Genomic DNA, 21,664 nt, shown 5'->3' on the forward strand with positions numbered 1-21,664 from the left:
GGTGATTGCAACCAGCTGCAACATCCACATCTAGCAAAACAAACAAACAAACAAACAAAACAAAAAAAACCCATAGAAGTGGGTTGGGCAAGGGACCTGCTTTCATGCTTTGTGAAGGCCTGGCTTGAAATGGTAGAGTTTCTACTTTGACTTGAGGGCGAAAAGGCTTGAAACATTTAAAGTCATGTATAACAGTGGAATTGTCCCCAGCACTTAGGGGACAGAGGCAGGTGGATCTCTGTGTTCAAGGCCAGCCTGATCTACATAGAGACTTCTAGGCGGGCAGGGGCTACCTAATAAGACCCTTTCTCAAATTAAAAAGAAACAACCAAAGTGGGGTAGGTAGAATTGCTTTAAGGCTTAATCCTCTGGTCTTTCCCAAATTAGTGTTCTTGAATATCTTATTTACTAGGTCAAATTAAGATCTGTCTAGACTGGGTTAGCTAATTAAATACTTATAGTTTGGTTTTTTTTTTTTTTTAATCAGTATTTGCCTTGTGTTTAATTTCATACGGATTTTTGCTTGTTTGTTTAGAATTGATGAACATTTTAAAACCAGCCCCAAAATCCCTGGGATTGACCTGAACTCCACTAGGATTCTATTTGAGAAGTTAATGCACTCTCAGCACTCCATGATTCTAGAACAGGTACGTTGTTTACATTCATAAAATTCAGTTTACCTTGGAGAGTTCTGTTGAAGTAATAATTTAAATAGTCGTATTCTTGGGCCAACCATCTAAGCGGTGGCAGCTCTGCTTAGCTCAGGCCAAAGTGCACCGAATCCTAAAGCCAACTGCTCTGCAGCTGGAAGTGGCCAGAGGCCACTCACGTGCCACGGCTAGAGCTGGCCAGCCAGAAACACCAGTCCTGGCACCCAAGAGATGCCAGTGTGGGAAATGGCTCTGCCAATCTTCCACACTGTCTCCACAAGGCTGGGCTGAGCCCAGACCATCCTGCCATCCACGCAGGCCCAGTAGGAAATGAGACTCTAATGCTTAGATTATCCAAAGGCTTTATATATTTGGTAATGCTCAGTAACAAGATGCCCACACAATCAGAGGTGTAACGCAATACCCAATCTAGATATATCAACTACCTTTGACTGCTAGAGACAGATCCACATCCATTTTCCCCTCTCTCTGGTCTTCTCTCCCCTAGCTCCTCCTCTTCCTTTTCCTCTTCCTCTCCTTCTCTCCTTACTCCTCCCACCTTAGCTCCTCCCAACTTGCGAAAGAATATCCTGTTACAAATCACCCTTCCTGTTAAAATTAAAAGACAAACAAACAAAAAAACACATTCTCTCAAAATACAACTAGAATACAGCTATACCAATTTGTATCAGTAAGGAACAAGATAGACCTAATACCCAGTCCATTATTTTTGTTAACTAAACAGAACCTCTGTCATCTCTCCTAACTAAGAGACTTAGTTCTGAACCTGGCTTATGTCCTGGCTTTAGAATGAATGTCATTTGAAAACCATCCTCTCAAATCCACTGTCCCAAAGTAAATAGCCTGGGTTGGCTATGAGACTACAAATCTTCAACCCCATCAAAAATCCAGAATGACTGAATTAACTGAAATTATGGGAAGCACAAAGCATGGCTTCTAAAACTTAGCCAGTTTATAGAGACCGCTGAACACCTGGACAGTCCTTTACTTCAAAACATTGGAGCAACTGGTCTTCAGCCTTCTGGCCCAGGATCATCTGACAGACCTAGTAATGCAGAAATTTTAAGGGCTGATTACTCTGGTCTTCTCTCTCCTAGCACCTCCTGTTCTTTCTCCTCTTCCTCTCCTTATCCTCTTCTTCCTCTCCTTACTCCTCCCACCTTAGCTCCTCCCAACTTGTGGGAAAAAATCCCGCTACAGAGTTCTGCTGTTAAGACAAAGGGAACAGCAAGAAGAAATGATACACCTTGTACAAGCTGTAATTTTGCAAAAGCATTAGTGTTGGCACTTATACTGTCTGTTGCTCATATCTTCCTAAGGAGTTGCCTCTAAAGTACCAGGTCTGAGGGGTGGGAACTTCCTTCCTTCTCTTCACATGCTGGGAGTCTGAAGCAGCACCTGACTCCTTCTGTTTGTTCTGTGCACACCAAATGAGTGAGCAACCGAGTGGTTGTGAGTTCATTAAATCTTTTGAATTTAGAGATGAGTTAAGTCTCAGATATGTTTACATTTCTCACTTTTTTTTTCTTTCTTACAGATATTAAACAGCTTTGAAAGTTGCCTCATTCCACAGTTGTCAAGTTCACCCCCAGATGTGGAAGCAATGAGAATCTATTTGATACTGCCGGAGTTTCCGCTGCTTCAGGATTCTAAGTATTACATAACGCTGACCATTCCCCTGGCGATGGCCATTCTGCGGCTGGAAACAAACCCTAGCAAAGTATTAGGTAAATTCATCAAATTTAATACCACTGGCTTTGGACTTACTCGCTTTGTTTTGTCAGCTGGCTCTTGTGGACTGAGATCTAACAATCTGTTTGTCGCCATTTACTCGCTTTGGCACCCACTCCTTTCTTTGCTGTTGATACCTTGCTAACCTTGTTTGCAGTTCGGGCGAACTGATCTCATATTTAACTCATGTGAAATGATTCATGGGAGATGAATCTCAATTTTGAGATTTTCATAAAGTTCGGTTATTCAACTTTAAACCGCCCCCTCCCCACATTTGCTTGCAGTTGCAATGCCTCAAATATTAGTATCCTTCTGTCTGTCCATCTCCAGTGCTGATGTTAGCGGGTGGGAGTCAAATGAACCGATTGAGTGAGGCAGAGATCTCCATACAAGGAGGGACAGAGTGACCCAGTGAGGACTTACGGAATGTTTGTTTTCTTTTTCTTTTTTAGGACAGTTGAGTCCACACTGATTTTTGCAGGCTCCGGACACTTTGCTGAGATAAGAACCTTCCGTTCCTCAGCGGGCTGGAAAGGGTCTCTGCTGGAGTAGCGCCGAGACGTTTTTTTAGTAATGTGGTGCAGACACCTGTCCCCTGGCTTTTGACTTTTTTCCCCTCCCTTGGTAATTTTTCCAGGTGTTCCTTTCAACTTGGTAACGTCTGTGGTTCAGGTGGCCTGAGTATCAGTGCAGCATGGTTTGCCCTCAAGAGAACTGACCTGCTTCTAGCTATTCTGTTGCTTCCGCCTTCAAACAAGAGTTATGATGACTTCATCAGCAACACGTTAGCACGTGCTACTTCCCAGCATCAGGGCCTGTTCAGAGCATGTGTTCTTGGCTGTTTCTAATAGGTGTAAAATAGAGCAGTGGCTGTTTTAAAAGACATTTTATCAGACTTAAATTTTTGGCGTTTTAGCTTTTAAAATTTTTCTAGGCCAGTTAGCACAAAACAGAACTGGATTATTCGGTTTTATAATTAGTTTATTTCTGACACCTGCCAGTTCAAATTGAAGAGAAAACCTTAAAGTAGAGCAAACCCAACAGATGCCTGTCACACAAATCCAACAGCTCTCAGTAGTTTGTCCTTTTTATTTGATGTTTCTCCCACTGTGATTTTTTTTTAAGGTTTCTTTTATGTGTATGGATATTTTGCCTGCATGTATGTCGCTGTACCATATGCGTGTCTGGTGCCGTGGAGGCCAGAAGAGGGCATCAGATCCCTGAGAACTGGAGTTTCAGATGATTATGAGAATGAGTGTATGTGGTAGGAATCAAACCTGGGACCCCAGGAAGAACAGTCAGTGCCCTTGGACACTGAGCCAGCTCTCCGGCAGCCCTCCCACTTTAATTTTTAATGAAATATTTTAAACAAGGAAACCTTATGGATTTCAGTATGGCTGAGTTCATTTATGAAGATACAGTGATATAATCCTGCTTGAATGGAAAGGCACTGCTCGGGGAGAATAAACATAATCAATTTCTTAAAATCATTATGTCTCATAACAGGAAGGAATAGTTTCCCACGTCCTCTAAGTGTGAAGTGTCCCTTGTACAAAATGTCGTTAGTGGCTGAGATCAGTCCCAAAAGGTTGAGGGCGCACAAATACGACTGCAGTGGCTGCAGTCAGCATTCTGCCCGGAGTATATGTCCAGTCCCCACAGCCTCGGAACTGAGTGTTTTCAGGTTAGCCTTCAGCCTGTATCTCAGAAAATAACGAAAACTCCAACATAAAAACTTTTAAGAAAGAAAGAGGCAGGGGAGAGAAAGGAGGAGTTAAAAGTGTTAGAGCCTCTTGTATAACTGTTTCTCCACACATGTTTTAATGGTTCCTTTGAAAGATCATTTTTGAGAAGCTGTCTTGTAGACTAATACTTACCTTCTAGCCACAGGAGTTATAGCTAGCAGGAAGATGACATAAGAACACTTGTCCAGGGTTATATGCTAAGACATGTCTTTCTTTCTTCCTTTCTTAAGATAACTGGTGGTCTCAGGCCTGCCCAAAATACTTCATGAAGCTGGTAACCCTCTATAAAGGTGCCGTCCTTTACCTCCTAAGGGGAAGGAAGACATTCCTAATCCCAGTAGTGTTTAACAATTACATGACTGCAACCCTCAAGCTTCTGGAGAAGTTGTACAAGGTAACCCTTGGGGATGAAGGGGGAGGGTGTGGAGGGATGAAGCATTCTGCCCCAGGCTTTCTCTGGGAGACTTCCCAATTCTTTGGTTTTAGTTGTTCTTATTTTGTTCATTATCAGGTAAATCTTAAGGTGAAGCACGTGGAATACGATAAATTTTATATCCCTGAGATTTCTAGTCTTGTGGATATTCAGGAAGACTACCTCATGTGGTTTTTGCATCAATCTGGGATGGTAAGAATTTCCTGTAAAGCATATTTTAAGGCTTTAGCCTTTTGTGTTTGAGGTGTGCACTTGAGCCATACACCTTGCCTTTGACTTGAATGCTGTTACTACTTTGGAATTCTTGAAACTTGCAAGTATTTTAGGTAACCATAAGTGTCATAAGTCTCATGAAGTATGTAGGGCTAGGGTTGTAACTTAGTGGTGGACTTTGTGTTTAGCATGCTCAGGGGTCTATGTTTAATACCAATAACTACATTTAAAGAAAAGAAAAAAGAAAAGTAAATCCAAGTATCTAAAGCAGTCAGATTGATAAATGCAGAAAGTGGAATGGTTGGCAGAGGTGGTTTGGAGGCACTGGGAAACTCAAGTTGTTTTTAATGTATTTTAGGTTCCAGTTCTCCAAGATGAAACAGTTCTGGAATTCTGTTGTACAACAGTGTGGCTGTTTCAGGGGCTCTTGTTTATCTATCAGTCTATTGACTTTAATATTTTATTTTATGTTTCTGAGTGTTTTATTTGAATATATGTCTGTGTACTGCGGTGAGCTTCTTATATGTGTACTGAGGATCAAACCTGGGTCTTGTATCTTTAACTGCTGAGCCTTCTCTGAAAGCCCTTATGGTTTTTGTTTGTTTTGTTTTGTTTTTGAGATAAGATCTCATGTATTCTAGGGTAGCTTCTGACTTACATATCCAAAGATGACCTTGATCCTCCTGCCCCTCACCTCCTTACAAGTTCTGCAACTATTAGTGTGTGCTTCCATACCTGTATTTTATGCACCGCTGGATATTGTACTGAGGACTTCATTGATCTAGACAAGCACCCACCTAGTGAACTATGTATCTCTAGTCCATGCAAATATTCTTAATATTGCTGATTTGTACATTTGAAAATAGTGAGAATGATATAGATTTATACTGTTTACTTACTTTTTTGAGCCACAAATTAAACATCAAGATATTAATATATAAACTTGCAGCATTTGTTGGGTCTTGGGCGATCTGGCACATAACTAGCTTCCAGAAGTCACTAGCTGGCTGGTGCAAGAACATCTTCTAGATGAGGCTCTGTGGGCTGCATCCCCACTGATTTATCTCTGACATTTAGGATCATTGACTATTCGTTTTCTGAGAGTAAGGCTATTTCACTCTTGTGTCAACTTTCCAGACCCTGTGACCAACCTCTTATTGAGGAAAGCTCAAATACAGATGCCATACATTTCTGCCCCAACTCTGATGATGTCTGACACAGAACTCAAGGCTCTGTGGATTCCTGCCTACCATCGTAGGCATGGCAGCAATTGCTCAGTGATAGCAGACTGGCCTGGATATATGAATTCATACAAATCTGAATATCAGAAAACAAGTTATCACTTAGTACTTGTGTTTAATGCAGCTGGTACAGCAGATACATCTGTCATGAGTTTTTGCTAGTCTTACAGATTCATCACTGGCATTAGGATGGATTTTTTTTTTCCTGTAAGGTTTTTAGCTCTGGAATGGGCTCTAAAGGCAGAATATTTATATAAGTGTATTTAACAAAATAGGCAAGTTAGTTTTCCTTGTCAGATGATAGATGATCAAAGTAATAGAAATATTCTAATGAAAAATTAAAATTTTGGGGACACTTTGTAAGTTTTGTAAGTTTGTAAAAACTTTTGTAAGTCTGTAAAATAACTTTTGTTATTGTTGTGAAAACAAAAAATTACTTTTCAATAGAAATCATGTTTTAAAAGAGTTTTGTTGGAATTTTAACATGGGAGCATCCATGGGCTCTAGTCTTACTTTCTTTTAAAATTATAAGTATCAGTTTGTAAATTATAAAATGTTAGAGATAGACACGAGTCTTGAGTTATTTCAGGTAACTGCTTCGCCCCTAGGTAGAACACAGAGGCCTGGGCAAGTTGAACAGTTTTCTCTCACTCAGTTTGCTCTGACAGTCTGTCCTTCTCTTTCTTTCTGGCCTTAAGAAAGAAGTTGGTTACATGAGAATGTTAATGCTCATAACCATGGTCTCTGAGTAAAGGTACTGAAATAAGTTTTTCTGTGAACATGTAATAATCAAGTGTCTTACTAGACTAGATCTCGAAAAATTTTCATCTCCTCTTTGCTAGTTAAAGCCATTACTACAACAAGATAGGAAATCAGCCGAAGTTTATGTGTGACATTTTATGCTTCCAGTAGAATTTTTCTATTACATAAGGGACAGTGTAATTAGAATTGAAATGTAAGCTTCTTGGTGTCTTAAAGTTTTGCCTTAAATGCTGGTGAAATTTTATATAGTTTTATTTTTTTTTAGTCACTTAAAAATAAAGAGTAATTGGTTTGCTGTATTAATATTTTAGCCTGGTACTAGCACAGTGAATAGGTGGTACACTTTCAGTGGTCCATCCTGAAAGAACTGTCTGGGCATAGGTGGTGTCCCTGCAATTGCTGAGGCCTGCAAAGAAATGAATTATGGAGAGACAAGAAAGAAACTCAGTTCAGCAAGACCTAGCCAGGCTGGCTCAAACTTCTGAAGTCTAACACCAGGCAGTTAATTTTAGATAATTTAGGTACAGTACAATTTAGGAAAAAAGGTTTCCTGTACCAGTTATCTCCATCCCATGTGCACACTAAAGGTTAAAATGTGACTATAGCAAAACCGTGTAGTAAAGAACATGTTATCTATAGCATGAAGATGGGTTTCATAGGTTACGGACCTAGGGGAAGATCTGATGTCACCAGGCTATAAAGCATGTGTGGCATCTCCCCTGAGGTTCTATTGATGGGCAAACAAAGCTAAAGGTAAAGGCTTATGTGAAAATGCTGATAAAATGGACTCACGGAATTGGAAAGAAAGACGGTAGACCAGAGCTTCGTGCTGCAGAGAACTACCAGTCTATACTGTTCACTGTTACATCTCATCCAGCTGCAAGCACAAAGACTGTGCCTGATGAGCAAGGAGCCAGGAGCAGGGGCAACATCCACCACAGGGAGATGTGCCATGCCTGAAGCTCCTATAGAAATAGGTCAGTCAATACTGAAGAGGGCTCGCCCTAGGCCTGCTGCCTAGCCCCCAGCATGGAGCCACCATGGTTGCATCTGGTGCTGCTTGTCCTGCTGGGAGATGAAAGGCACAGGGTATCAGTGCTGCCCACATCTTCCAAGCCTAACCCTGGTGACTGGCACCGACAACAGGGTGATGTCCTGCAAGCAGCCTGGCGCTCCCTTGGAAACATGTCATTACAGAATAAGGCTGCTGCTGTGGAACTCTCAGCCAGCCATCCACCAATGTTGATCACTGTGACCGGAGAACCAGGTGCAGTGGTGCTTGCCTGCATCCTACAAGCTCAACAGTAGGCCTGCTAGCTGGCCCCCAGCCTGAAGCTGCTGTGACCGCAGCCCACACTCTTCTCTTGGAAGACAGATAGTGCAGGGCTGTGGTGCCCTCAGGCTACAAGGACCAAGGGCAAGCCTGGCAACTCTTGGGTGGTCAACATCAAGAACCTAGCCACAACAACATCCTAACTCTGGGCAACAGCAGGACATCTAAGTCTCTCGGCAATGGTCCAATATTTATGGTGCTTCAGAAACCAGACACCTTGAACCAGACCTATGACTCATTGCAATAAATATTTGCATGTAAGTCTGTACACCATGTGATACAGTGCAGTTTCCAGAGCTACTACAATGAACACTTATGCGAGGGAGAGGTAGGAGAGATTGAGGAGCAAAGAAGCAGTGACATGGAGCTAGGGACTGGTTGCTGATGTCAGGTGTGAGAGAAGGCTGCTGTGGACACAGTTGCAGAATATGGTGGATAGGGTGATGGGAAGCAGCCTGGAGCTTGTGCAGACTTGGCCCCAAACATGCTGCCTAGCCAAAAGAATGCTCTGGTTCTCAGAAGCAACTGAATGTCCAGATCAGTTCTCTTCTGGAGTTAACTACCTCAAAGACCTCTGTGGTCCAGGTTGTGCCTGGAGCCCATGTTCATTTTTTTAGTCTGCCACTCCAGGCCCTGTTGAGGCCTGAGGTTCATGTGGGTTGTTCATGGTCTGGGCTGCCACTGGAGGCCAGGTAGATGTCCATAGTCTGTGCTACCACAGGAAGCCATGTTGGTGTCCATGGTCTCCAGGTTGCCACTAGAGGTTATGTCAATGTGAGTGGCCTGTATAATCACCCGGGGCCATGTTGATGTCCTTAGTTCATGTGGTTGCCAGAAACTTTGTGCAAAGTTCATGATCTGTGCTTCTGCTGACTGTTAAGGGCAAGAAAGCTACTTTTTCAGTGGCATCAATGACTACAGATTTACAGTTGGGAAAGCTTCTGTGACACCTCCTCCCTGTGAAAACCGTAACAGCCTGGACAGAAAACTATCAAAAAGAACTCTTAAAAATTGTGATAAGGATGCTAAAATGTAGTTCTCCATAATGGTTTCTAGCAGGAGTGTGGTTAGGGAAGGACTGTTTTCTTTAAGGTGCTGGCCACTGTTAGTTTGATCATACTCTACTGAGTATATAGACAACATAAATTGAACTTGGTTTTTGTATTTTTTTTTTTCTTTTGTAGAAGGAGGTCACAGCCGTAGGGAAGAGGCAGACCTGGGAGAACTGGGAAGTAGGTGTGATCAGGGTACACAATGTGAAATTCCCAAATAAACAAGAAAAAAATACTACATTGGAAAAAAAAATAAGAAAGGAAAAGAAGGAAAAAAGGGGGGAGGCAATAGTGGCTTATCTTACTGGCTAATAATGTGCCATAGTCTTCATTTGAACACTAAAAGGCATATAGGGTGAATGTCTTTGTAGGCTCTGTAGAGGGCAGTGCAGGTGAGACATTCACTGGTTTGCAAAGGCTTTCAGAGACAAAAATCTGAGAAATCTTTGACATCTTGCTGGTTCATCAAAGGAGATGCAGCACATGGGGAGTGTTTGCCCTTAGATGTCGGTACTGGGCACATACAAGGAAGAGAAGGCGGGGCCTGAACAGAAGCAGCTGTTTCAGTTTCAGACCTTATATGTCTATGTGCAGAGCCGCCTTGTCAGCGTATCTAGGAAGTGATGATTTCTTACTTAAGAAAGGGTGTTTCTGATTCTTCAGCTCTGAACTATTTCCTTATTTATGGCTTTTGTTTCATATAGTTTGAAAAATGAATTTATGCCATAGGTACAACTGTGTTGCAGGCAGAGGCTTTGACGTTCCCAAGCTTGTGAGACCCATTTCTGGGAAATGAATAGCCCAGGATAAACAGTCTTATAAGAGGTGATCAATCCAATAGTTCAATTAAAAATATCTTGATATATTAGTATGAGAGTGACCTAGAGTCACCTGCATTATGTGTTCCAGACTTGGTTCCATGGACTGGAATTGTCTCTGGTGTTTCTCAGTGTAGACAAATGTTGTAAGATCCCTCAAGGAATATAGTTCTAAAGTATCAATAGGATGGATTTTAATTATTATTGTTGTTATACAACTTCATTTAAATATGCATACACACAAAAGGAAGTGTAGTTCTTATTCATATAATATACATAAGATAACATAGTTAGCCAAGTGCTTAGCTTCACTGGCTCCGAGTGGTGAGCTAGTGTGGCCTGGAAGCGAGCATTCTAGCGTTCGAGAGAAGGACTTCAGCCGCCAGGCGCAGGCTTGATTCTCCCACAGGCCGTCAGGAATGATTCAGCTCTTTTTCTCCCTCTGCTGTGAAATCTTATTCATGGAGCGAGCTAGCATTGGCTTTTTCCTTAGTAACCGCAGCATCTACCAGGGGAAAATTTCTTTTTCTTTTCTCACTGTGCTCACACAGTTAAGTGTTTATAATCCGCCTGCACAGTCATTAACAGATGAGTGTAAACTGTGTGATTACACGTAGGTAAGAAGAGATCTTCTGTAATGTTTTTGTTTTGTTCAGAAGAATCATTTTAAGAACACAGAACATTCTGGGAGACATTAAAGCAACAGCAGCGTAGTGCACTCAGGTCTCTAAGCATGAATTTCGTTCATTGTTTCCTTTTGATAAATGTCACAGATCAAAATGATCTTTATTGCTCATTTTTGTGTTTCTGGTCAAGATACTTATTACATAGCTGTCAAGAGCACACCATGCTAGAAACATAGACGGATATGTTTGTGTCTTTCTGCAGTATCAGTTTATTGAACAACGGTGAATTCACATTTACTAGTCATTTTCCACATTGCTGTGACTATAAGCCTGAAAAAAAAAAAAAAAGCAATTTAAAGGGGTTCAGAGGGATGCAGTCCCTCATGGTGGATGAGGCACGGCAATGGGGGCAGTCGAGTTCATGGTATCGTTCAGGAATTCAGTCACTCAGATCTCTCTCTCTCTCTCTCCCTCTCTCCCTCTCTCCCTCTCTCCCTCTCTCCCTCCCTCCCTCCCTCCCTCCCTCCCTCCCTCCCTCCCTCCCTCCCTCCCTCCCTTCCTTCCTTCCTTCCTTCCTTTTGTCCTTTCTTTTTGCTATAAGCCCTTCTGTAGCTCGATCTGGCCTCAGAGTCAGAGAATGACCTTGACTGCCTTATCTACCCCTGCCCTACCCTCTCTGGGTTGAGCATCATAAGCACGCACCACCTTGCTCAGTCTATGTAGTGTTGGGAATCAAACTGAGGGTTTATACATGCAAGGCATGCACTCCACTAACTGAGCTACTCCCATAGTCTGGCATTCTCACTTCTTAATCCGGCCAGGACCGCAGCCCATAGAATGATGTTTCACACTTCCATGATGCTTCATTTCCCCTTTGAACACCCTTACCAATATATCCAAAATGCTTTTCAGAAGATTGTAAATGGACCATAAGAGCTAGCTATCACAAGAGCTGGCCATTAGCAAGTTACAAGCTCTTTTGTGCTAGTTTTCCCCCCCACCCCCCCATGAGAATGGGGCGGAGACGAGCGGGACGAGAGCAGGATTCGAACACACACACAGAGAGAGAAAGAGAGAGAGAGAGAGAGAGAGAGAGAGAGAGAGAGAGAACACGCACGCAGAGGGGCCGTGCCCGGTTACCTTAGCTGCTGTGCCACTGCCGGTTCACTCTTTTGTGCTAGTCTTAATTATTAGTCTTACCTGTGAAATCCTGGATTACGTTTCACACAGTATACACACAGGTTACATGTTGCCTACAGAAGAGCTCAAGGAGCTACAGTTCAGAGGCCATACAAGAAGCAGGTGCAGAGAACTCTATTGCAGGTGCTTTCAGGGTTGCTGAGTCCAGAGAGATTGCTACTAGAGGCCAGCAGAGCTGAGTCATAGGATCAAAACAATGAGAGAGAGCATCAGGTTCAGCTGCAGGGCTGTAGAATCATCCATGTGAGACACAGGACGTGGTTCAGGTAGATGTACCGGTCCATAGACAAGTGGACAGGTGGTCGGATAGATAGACAGATAACAACTCACATGGGCCCTGTTGGCTGAGCTGAAGCTAACAGCTGGTAATCTCTGCCTGGCAGTCAGTCCCTTGACATGTTCACCGGCTGCTCAGTGACTGGGATCTTTTACTAGCTTATTGTTAAATGTCCTTCTTTCTGTGGGGTCCAGGTAAGTATGGTGCACTTTTGTTGGTTTGTAGTGTCTGGAAAGTTCTTGGGCATAAGGGTTTAATTCCACCATTTCTTCTATCTCATCAAAACATTGTCAGCTATTGAAATGATATTAGGTTGATGGCTGAATAACCAGAGACTGTGAAAAGATTTGTTAATATATATTTTATATTTGGGGAGGGATAAAATTATGCTTTTATAATTCAAGTAAGAATTTTTTTTTCTGTTCTTTACACAGAAGGCTAGACCATCCATCATGCAGGTAAATAATACCTTTTGCATGTAGGTATGTATCTGTGCTGTTCTTTCTCTGTAGACACAGTAAAAATACTAATGATGTGTTTTCTTTTAGGATACTGTAACCCTTTGTTCCTATCCTTTCATCTTTGATGCCCAAGCCAAGACCAAGATGCTGCAGACTGATGCCGAGTTACAGATGCAGGTGGCTTGCTCAGAATCTTCCCCTCCTTTTACCATTCTTGTCATTGTCTACATTCTCTTGTAATATCTCCACATGGAAGGGGTGTTTCTGAGTGAAATTTTATTATGACTTTAAAGAATTATATTTTTAAAATAACTTTATTATTATTTTATTTTTTGAGAAAGTCTCTAATTATAGTCCAGGCTTCTTCTGAAAAAAATTCTGGTTAGAAGTGGATTATATGCACACATACACACACACACACACACACACACACACACACACACACGCATATATATATAATTTTATGTATATGTAAATTGTGCGTTTGTGTGTGCATGTGTGTGTGTGATTATACTTTGTTCTTTGCTTTTCCATTACCCTCTGTCTCCCTCTGAGCCGCACTCTTGCTGGTCCCCTTCTCTGATAAAATACCCCTCCCTCCTTTCACCTTTTCTTCTGTACTCAGTTGCCCCAGTTAGGCCTCTTCTACTCTCTCAGTTCCCCTCTTCTGTGCATGTAAATATTTACAGTTAAACATATATTGTGCAGATGAAAGCAGGATGTGTTTTCCTCCTGGGTTTGGTGTGCCCCTCCAGACATTTTCCTGCAAATGTCATATTTTCATGCAGTCCCATCAGTAAATTCTTAGATTTATTTTTTGTGAAAGCCCTTGGCTAGTCTCTGTTTTTAAGTATTTTTTAATTTACCTTTTACTCTAGTATTTTCCAAGTCTTACATGAAGTTCACTTTGATGTCTTTTGAGTTGATTTTTATACAGGAATAAGAGAGTTGGATCTAGTTGGGTTTTTGTCTTTTTTTTTTTCTTTCTTTCTTTTTCTATTTCTGTGAATATCCAGCCCTTCCAGTATCATCTGTTGAAGAGGCTGTCTTTTTCTAATGGGTGTTTTTAACATCTTTGTCAAAGGTGAGGAGTCTCTAGCTATGTGGATTTATTTCTGTAATCTGATTTTTTTTCTCTTTATTCTTCTGCATAAAATATATCAAATAATGCTGTTACAGGAATGTCTGATATGTCAATTATATTAATATACAGAAAATAAAATGATTTTTAAAAATAAAAATTTTGATGGAGAGTGTATTGACTCTCTATCTTGCTTTTGGCAGATTATTGCTCTGCTGGATCAGGCCTGTCCTTCAGTCTTCTGTGGCACTTTTCCATTTTTTACCCCATGCATCTTACACATTTCATTGTCAAGGTCGTTTCCACCTACTGGTTGAGTTTCTTTCCAGGCTAGTTTTGACTTCACTGTGTAGCCAAGGTTACTTTGAAGTCTTGGCCTTTCTCCAGGCCCCTGTTGCTAAGATGATAGATGTATACCACCATGCCAGCTTCAGTAATTTTATGTTCAGTGTACACTCCTGTAGACTTGGAGTGATAGGTATTTCTGTTTCTGCCAGGTAGTAAACATGTGGGCCTTGTGGACCTTGTGTCTTTATTAAGAACCATTTATTTCCTCCACAGACGGCAGCCTCAGGAAAAGAAAAAGGGGGGTTAAACAATTGTAAGAATGTCAAAACACCCCAAAATTAAAGCAAATTTCTATATATGTATATTAAAGTTTGAATTTCATATATTTTCTTACATTGTAAATATTATACCCAAACTTTTAAAATGATAGAAAACCATTATTAGTTCAATAGTTTTGCAAAATCAGGTCCCAGGCTGGGGGGACCACAATTTGCTGAGTTGATGCAAATTAAATTATAGGGTGGTCCTTAATGAATCAAAAACGATTGTTTAATGGTTTGATTTATTGTGCATTTTATTATAAAATATAATATATTTTGTTTGAATGTATACAGAGACATTAGTGAGTTAGAAATCCAGATCTATCAAGCCCTGCTCTTAGTGGGCATGCCTTCATTCGTGTTTCTGTCTCTGTCTGGTTTTGTCTCTATCTATATTTATATCTGCTTTTATATGGCTATAGCTTTGATACTGCTGAGGTGGAGGTTCTCTGCTGAAATGGATACTTTTCACACTGACTCTTGGTTTCTATTTCTCCTGTTTTGAGAATCATGTTTTCATGTCCTCTGTCATGATTCTTCAAGTGTATTGTTATTTTAGTCTTAACGAATTGAAATCACTTTAGTTGGCCTACTTATTCATATCCTATAACTCATAAATTATTTCAGCTTATCTTGTTGAGCCCATACTAGGAAGATTTAGGTATCCTGTAAATATAAGTAGTGAAAAATTTAAGGCTTTGTAGAAAAGGCAAAATGGAAGTGAAGTCAGCCGTTTCTGCTGTCTCACATTCTGGCACAGCACATTCTTCAGACTGTGTGCTGGACTCAAAAACTTGCTCTGTTGTTCTGTTCTAGGTGGCAGTCAATGGAGCCAACCTGCAGAATGTCTTCATGCTTCTTACCCTGGAGCCTCTGCTGGCCAGAAGCCCCTTCCTGGTCCTTCACGTCCGCAGGAACCACCTTGTTGGAGATGCCCTGAGAGAGCTGAGCATTCACTCTGACATTGACTTAAAGAAGCCTCTCAAAGTGAGCGCCTTCCCTGAAATCCTTTAGTATCTTTGTAAGCATATGGCAGCAAGCAGAGATCTTACTAAGATATGGAGGGCAGCAATATATCATAGCGTATCATATCATGTCATCATTGACTTTTTTTCGTTTTTCTTTTTTCTTTTTTTTTTTTTTTTTAAACAAGGACCTAAACACCTCCTTTTGTGAAGTCACCAGAAAGAGCATATCATTGTAACATCAGATTAAATGCTGTTGGGTTGTTGAGTAACCACTGGGCTCCGCTTCTGTTTTCTGTAGTTCCCTCTTCTAGACTGTCAGAAACAGTCATTTAAGATGTAAGGCTTTGACAAAATATAAGAACTAAGCTCTTAGCCAGGAAGATGAGAAGGTGAACGAGAAATGGAGAAATGGAAAAGTAGGAAATCATCTTGAAAGCTGTTGGCCTACTAGCAACTTGTAGTTAGTAATAAAGTATCTGTTCCCATAGACTGTGCATTAGTGCATAAGACTGATTACTATGCTCCAGGCTGAAGGTATCCTGAGGAATAGTTAATGAATTTCTTGAAGTTGTTTAAAATTAAATGACTTCTGTTTCTTGTAATTACATCATAAGTATTGGTTTTAGGAGTTTCAGAGCCATAGTCCACAACAGATTAAATTGATATGTTCAACAATTTACATTGTTACCATTTCCAAAATCTAAGAAGAACACAGGTAAACAACTCTAATCCCAGCTAATCAGGAAGCTGGAGGAGGAGAATGTGGGTTCACAGCCATTCTGGAAAAAGCACTAGCAGTGTAGCTCAGTGCGAGAGCGCTTGCTTCTCCTTGTGTGACTCCTGTTCAATTACTAGTACCTTACAAAACAGACACTTTTAAAAGACCCTAAATAACCTTACTGGTCTGTCTGGCTAGTTCTCCCTAGAACTTCTAGGTTTGATAACACACAGCCATTGTTTTCAGTTATTCAGACAGACCTATTGCATAGTTGAGTCTTTGGCTGGGCATTTCTTTCTCTGAAGTATTCATTTTGTTTTCATGTTTCAAGGTAATCTTTGATGGGGAAGAAGGAGTAGATGCTGGTGGTGTTACGAAGGAGTTCTTTCTTTTGCTGTTAAAAGAACTTTTGAATCCCATTTATGGGATGTTTACCTACTATCAAGATTCAAATCTCTTGTGGTTTTCAGATACAGTAAGTGCATGATGTCACAATTAAGTTTACTATTTGTACTAAACATTTGCTTCTTGTCAGCCTAGTCCTTGGCTTTCTATCATTGCAAAATTAACCATTAAAATGCCTAGAATGTCCAGCCTTCAGGCTTAACCTATTTTCAAGTCTCATGGTACATTTTGTCATCCATGAGCCCCAGTGTCATTTCTAGTGGTAAGATCCAGGACATAGTGTACATGAAGGTTAAAAGGAAGTGTGATAACTTAGTTTTAGGAGCTGGAGAGATGGATCAGTGGGTAAAAGCACTGGCTGCTCTTACACAGGCCCAGGTTTGATTCCCAGCATCCCCATGGTGGTGCATCACAAATTCTAGGGGATGTTCTCTGTTGCCTCGTCAGACATCAGGCATGCATGTGTCCACAGACATGCAGGCAGGCAAAAGAGCCATGCACATAACAAAGTAAAATAATGTTATTACTTTCACTCTTCCTGTTCTCTATCATGACTCAGGATCAAGATGAGAAGAGGCCCTACATAGAATCCCACATGTGTGGACAGTGGAGACAGACTGACCTGGTCAGCCCAGGGACTGGAGCAGCTCAAAGGCCAGAACCAATGCTAGATGTATTTTGGGGTTCTTTAAGCATTGAGAGATGTGGAAGCATTGCCATCCACTATATGGTCTGTAGGCCAAGGTGGAAGAAATCCTAGACTGCAGGTGCCAGAGAAAGAGTTAGGTAAAAACAACCCCCAGATATTAGAAACTTTGGTTATGGGGATTGCATAAGTCAGAGTTCTCTAGAAGACTAGAACTAATAAGATAAATTTGTATTGTATAAAAAGTTTCATTAGATTGGCTTACATCATAGGGGTTGGGTAGTTAACAATGGCTTGCTATATACTGGAAGAGTTGCTCCGCCCTTGAAACTGGATGCTTCAGTAGTTTCAGTTAGTGGGAAGGCCTGGAGAGTTCCTGAAAACTGTTCATTACTCTACAACAGATCCCCCCAAAACTGGAATGTTATGTTAGCAGCAGCAGCAGTAGATACACCCAAGAGTGCAGGCAAAATGGCAGTGTTGCTCTTACCCCAGACCTCTGAGGAGTGCCACCAGCTGTGTGGGAGGGTCTTTGCTCTCAGTTAATCCTTCCTAGAAATGCCCTCATAGAGCCTCCCTGAGGTATGTCTCTTAGTTGATTCTAGCCAGGTCAACAATCAAGACTCAGCCATCACAGAGACCCAGAAACACACAGATCCAGGTATCAAATACGATCTGAGCATTGATGTGCATTGCTGAGACATCTGTGTAGTGCTGGGTAGGGCAGGTTTCAACAACAGACAACCAGAGGACAGGGTGCTCGAAAAGCAAACAGTGAGAAATGGAGGTGATGGGATTACTCTAAAAGGAGTAAGATGGCTTCGTGGGGTCATCCCTTACAACCAATAAGCTCTATCCAAAAGGCCAGGAAAATGCTTTCATTGAACAGTTAAAAAAAGAGAAAAGAAATTAGCTTTCTAATGTGTTGGGCATCGGTCATCACATATTTGCTCTTTTAATAATAGTAGTTTGTGTCTGAATATGTACACATAGACTTGTACTGTTTTGTTTTTTTTTTAAGAATTCAATAGAGAGCTAAGTTTTAAAAGGTATGCTAGGGTCGGGGTGCGGCTCTGGGTCGGGGTGCGGCTCTATGGTAGAGGACGCACCATGCATGCATAAGTACCGGGGTTAGATCTCTAGCATTTGTGGGGCTCTTATTCCATCCAAGTCATAATTTAGGGGTTCCTGGAGTTTTCTTGTTAGATATTCATTAAATTATAATTCAATAATAAAGATTTACTACTATTCACATTCTGTGTGCTTTGAAGCCAGTAAGGGACAGCGCAGAATACAGTTGTTCTGTCGTCACAGAGCAGTCGCTGAGCCATTCTGCTGGAGAGAAGAGGAAGCTGTTTCTTTATCATCAGGAGAGTCACGGGTGCTTGACTGTCTGTATTGCATCTATTAACACTAACAAACTTTGACCAGGGAAGTTTCTCTGCCTCAGAGTGTAAACATAAACAGGGCTTTATTCTAATATACTGAAATATTTTGAATAGGTGGTACAGTGTTTCACAGTCTCAGACACTACTTCTTTCTAATACGTTTGCATGTACCCTATAGTGTTTTGTAGAGCACAACTGGTTTCACTTGATTGGCATAACCTGTGGATTAGCTATCTACAACTCCACTGTGGTTGACCTCCATTTCCCATTGGCTCTCTACAAGAAGTTGCTGAATGTAAAGCCTAGCTTGGAAGACTTGAAGGAACTGTCACCAACTGAAGGAAGGTAAAGAGCTAAAAGTTATGCTGATGGTGTGGCAACCTGCACCCCCTGCTCTAGCTCAGGAGCTAAGATGGAAACAACATATGTTACTGTATAGACAAGTGAGGAAATTAAAAAAAGAGGCCTGGGCCTGTAAAGATGGCTCAGTAGTTAAAAAGCATTGGTTTCTCTTTCAGAAGACCTGGATGTTGTTCCTAGAAACCACATAGTGGTTCACAACCATCTGTAACTCCAGTTATAAGGGATCCAATGCCCTCATCTGGTTTACACAGGCATCAGGCATGTACAGACAAACATGCAGGCAAAAACACCGACACACCTAAAATAAGTAAACCTTTAAATAGAGAGTGGGGTGGAGATCATAGTAGCTCCCTAGGAATATTTAGTAATCTCTGCTTTTATTATTTTCCACCATAAATAAATAATGAAAGAAAGAAAGAAGGAAAGAAAGAAACTGAGCCTTGTCATAATGCAGAGATAAGACTGGGGAGATTATTGAAATGAGAGACTTTGAAAAATTTTTTGATAAAGTGATAGATAATTTACATATTATACAACTGACCCATGTAAACAGTATTTAAAATATACTTTAGTATATTTAGGGTTGTGTGACCATCACTGCAGTCAGTTCTAGAAGATTTTCCCCACCTGAAAAGCAGCCTAGCCCTTTGTTATGTTACCCTGGTCTCCATACCATGAGTCCTAGGTAAATACCAATATGCCTCTGCCTCTGTCAGTCTGCCTGTCCTATGTCAGTCTGCCTGTCCTAGTTCTTGTTTGTTTTGTTTGCTCTTTTGAAACAAGGTTCCATTATGTAGCCCTGGCTGGCCTGCAACTTAGTTAGTTGCAGACCAGGGTGCCCTCAAACTCACACACAGTCTTTGCCTCCTGAGTGTTGGAACTAAATGTGTGTGCTGTCATGCCTAGCTACTCTGGATAGTTTTTAAAAATGGAATCTTAACTGTTGTTCAGTTTGTCTATTTCATTTGGTATGTTTTCCAGATTTGTCCTGTTATAACATGAATCAGTGCTTCATTTTTCAGACTGGCCAATAACATCCCGTAGTTCACCATTGTATGGTCTACCATACCATTGTATGATAGCCCACTGTGTAATAAATCCTTTGTACACATACACCATATTTTGTTTTTTCTGTTCTTCCATTGATGGACACTTGGAACATTTCTGCTTAGAACGACTATGAACAGTGTTGCTGAAAACATTTATATACAAGTTTTTGTGTGGGCACAAACTTTTGTTACTTTGATGTATGCCTAGGAGTAGAATTACTGATTCATATACTAATTCCATATTGAGCTTTTAGAGGAGCTGTCAGAATGCTTTTCAAAGTAGTCAAGCCCTGTTTTTATGTTACTCTCATTTTTCTGCGTCTTAAGTGCTCCCTTTTTCTTGAGTTTCTCTGTGTTGATTTTGGGGAGCAAAGAAATGCACAGCTGTCTTCAGAGGGAGGAAGCAACTTCTTTTTATGGGAGGAGATGCTGGTTCTGCATTGGAGCAGGGGCTGGTGGTGTAGCTCAGTGGCACTGTGCTTGTCCAGCCTCCCAGAGTCTTGGAGTTTTCAATTCAGCACCATAAAACAACAAGCCTACCCGCCATAGTTGTGAACATCTGTAATCCCAGCATGCCGAAAGCTGAGACAACAGAGCCAGGAGCTCAAAACTGATTTCCATTTCACAACTTAGTTCAAAGCAATACTCTATCTCAGAAAATAGCGTATTTACAGACCTTAGGGCTATAGCCTAGGTTTAGCCCCCAGTGCCAGGAAAACAAAACAACGAAACAAAACAAAACTATTACTTAAAGGTGAAAGAAGTTTCTAAGATACTATCTAGAAATGAGACTGCCATACTTACATAGGATACTAAAGAACTCAGGAATAGTGGGGTGGGAACACTGAGAACCTTAGAATATGGAGAAAAAAAAAAAGCGGAGGACACACAGGCGGGATTTATTCTGATTCCTAAGGAGAAATCTGCAGTAAGCGATCTGGCTGCTCTTTGCTTTGCCACTGTCTGAGAAGTGGGTATTTTGAGGTATGGTTTTGGCTGGCTACCTGGTGGCAGCCTCAGGTTCTGTAGAAGGAACTTGTCCCTCAGGTGGCTCTTTGGCTCGTTTTCTCTGCAGTCCTCCCTCTCTGCTGATTTGCCTCATCATTTTGACACTGTCTCACACATCCACCAGGCTTTGCTTAATCTGTTAGGAGGGGCAGAAGAGAGGTAAGAGGTGCAGAGCTTGCCTCATCACGTCACTTCACTTTACCTTCTGAGGCAGAGGCTGGCATGTGGCATTTTAAGATGTCTTCCTCAGAAGTCTGGAATGTTAATGATTTCACACAGAAAGAGGAAAGCTCAAAAACTACCATGGTGTATTCTCTCTCAATAGGAAAGATATTTCCTTTTTATACATATGTATTTATAAAAGATAAAATTTCCCAAGATCCTAGCTCTTTGGGTGACTATATATTTTATGGTGACCCAGTGTAATGACGAGTCATTTTTTTTCAAAGGCTTTGGGCTGTTCTTTATTTCCAGCGGCCACACTTACAAAGCTGCTGCTCACACCAACCAAGGAGGTGTTACTTGTTTTTACAGTTCATTTTTTTGGTGTATTTGCTTGTGAATAATGTTTGTGTGGATCTTAACTACTGTGCCTGTACAACTGCGGTTCATGTATTTGAGTGTTTATGCTTTTGAAAGCCTCTATTCTTCGCCCACTTTGTGTTTTGAAGTGGTTTCATAGTGTTGTATTTTCCCAGTCCTCCTTTCAGAGTGGAAGCTACTGAATTTGTCTTTTCTGTTTGTTTGTTTGTGAGGGTTGTTTTCTTCCTTATCATTTTTAGGGCTGGATATTGAACCAGGACTGTAGTCTGCCGACTGAGCCACACCCACCGCTCCTTAAAAGTTCTTAAAATTAGTTTTATTGGA

General features: G+C 41.2%; 1 protein-coding gene across 6 annotated transcripts in view; it reads left to right on the top strand.

The window, feature by feature from the left end:
* The window catches only part of Herc3 (HECT and RLD domain containing E3 ubiquitin protein ligase 3), a 92,809-nt gene that overhangs the window by 39,911 nt on the left and 31,234 nt on the right, over positions 1-21,664 (top strand). For 5 of the 6 annotated variants that reach the window (XM_034499561.2, XM_034499563.2, XM_076932157.1 and 2 more), the window contains 9 exons: positions 536-647; positions 2,209-2,398; positions 4,378-4,541; positions 4,659-4,772; positions 12,537-12,560; positions 12,651-12,740; positions 15,069-15,239; positions 16,270-16,413; positions 18,556-18,722. In XM_034499561.2, the coding sequence (XP_034355452.1) occupies positions 536-647; positions 2,209-2,398; positions 4,378-4,541; positions 4,659-4,772; positions 12,537-12,560; positions 12,651-12,740; positions 15,069-15,239; positions 16,270-16,413; positions 18,556-18,722 (1,176 nt within the window). Of the gene's footprint in view, positions 1-535; positions 648-2,208; positions 2,399-2,854; positions 3,021-4,377; positions 4,542-4,658; positions 4,773-12,536; positions 12,561-12,650; positions 12,741-15,068; positions 15,240-16,269; positions 16,414-18,555; positions 18,723-21,664 lie in introns of those variants that run through there. The other variant, XM_076932158.1, reaches the window with a different exon arrangement.

Source organism: Arvicanthis niloticus, chromosome 4 (genome assembly GCF_011762505.2).
Source record: "Arvicanthis niloticus isolate mArvNil1 chromosome 4, mArvNil1.pat.X, whole genome shotgun sequence".
In the NCBI taxonomy this organism is placed as follows: domain Eukaryota; kingdom Metazoa; phylum Chordata; class Mammalia; order Rodentia; family Muridae; genus Arvicanthis; species Arvicanthis niloticus.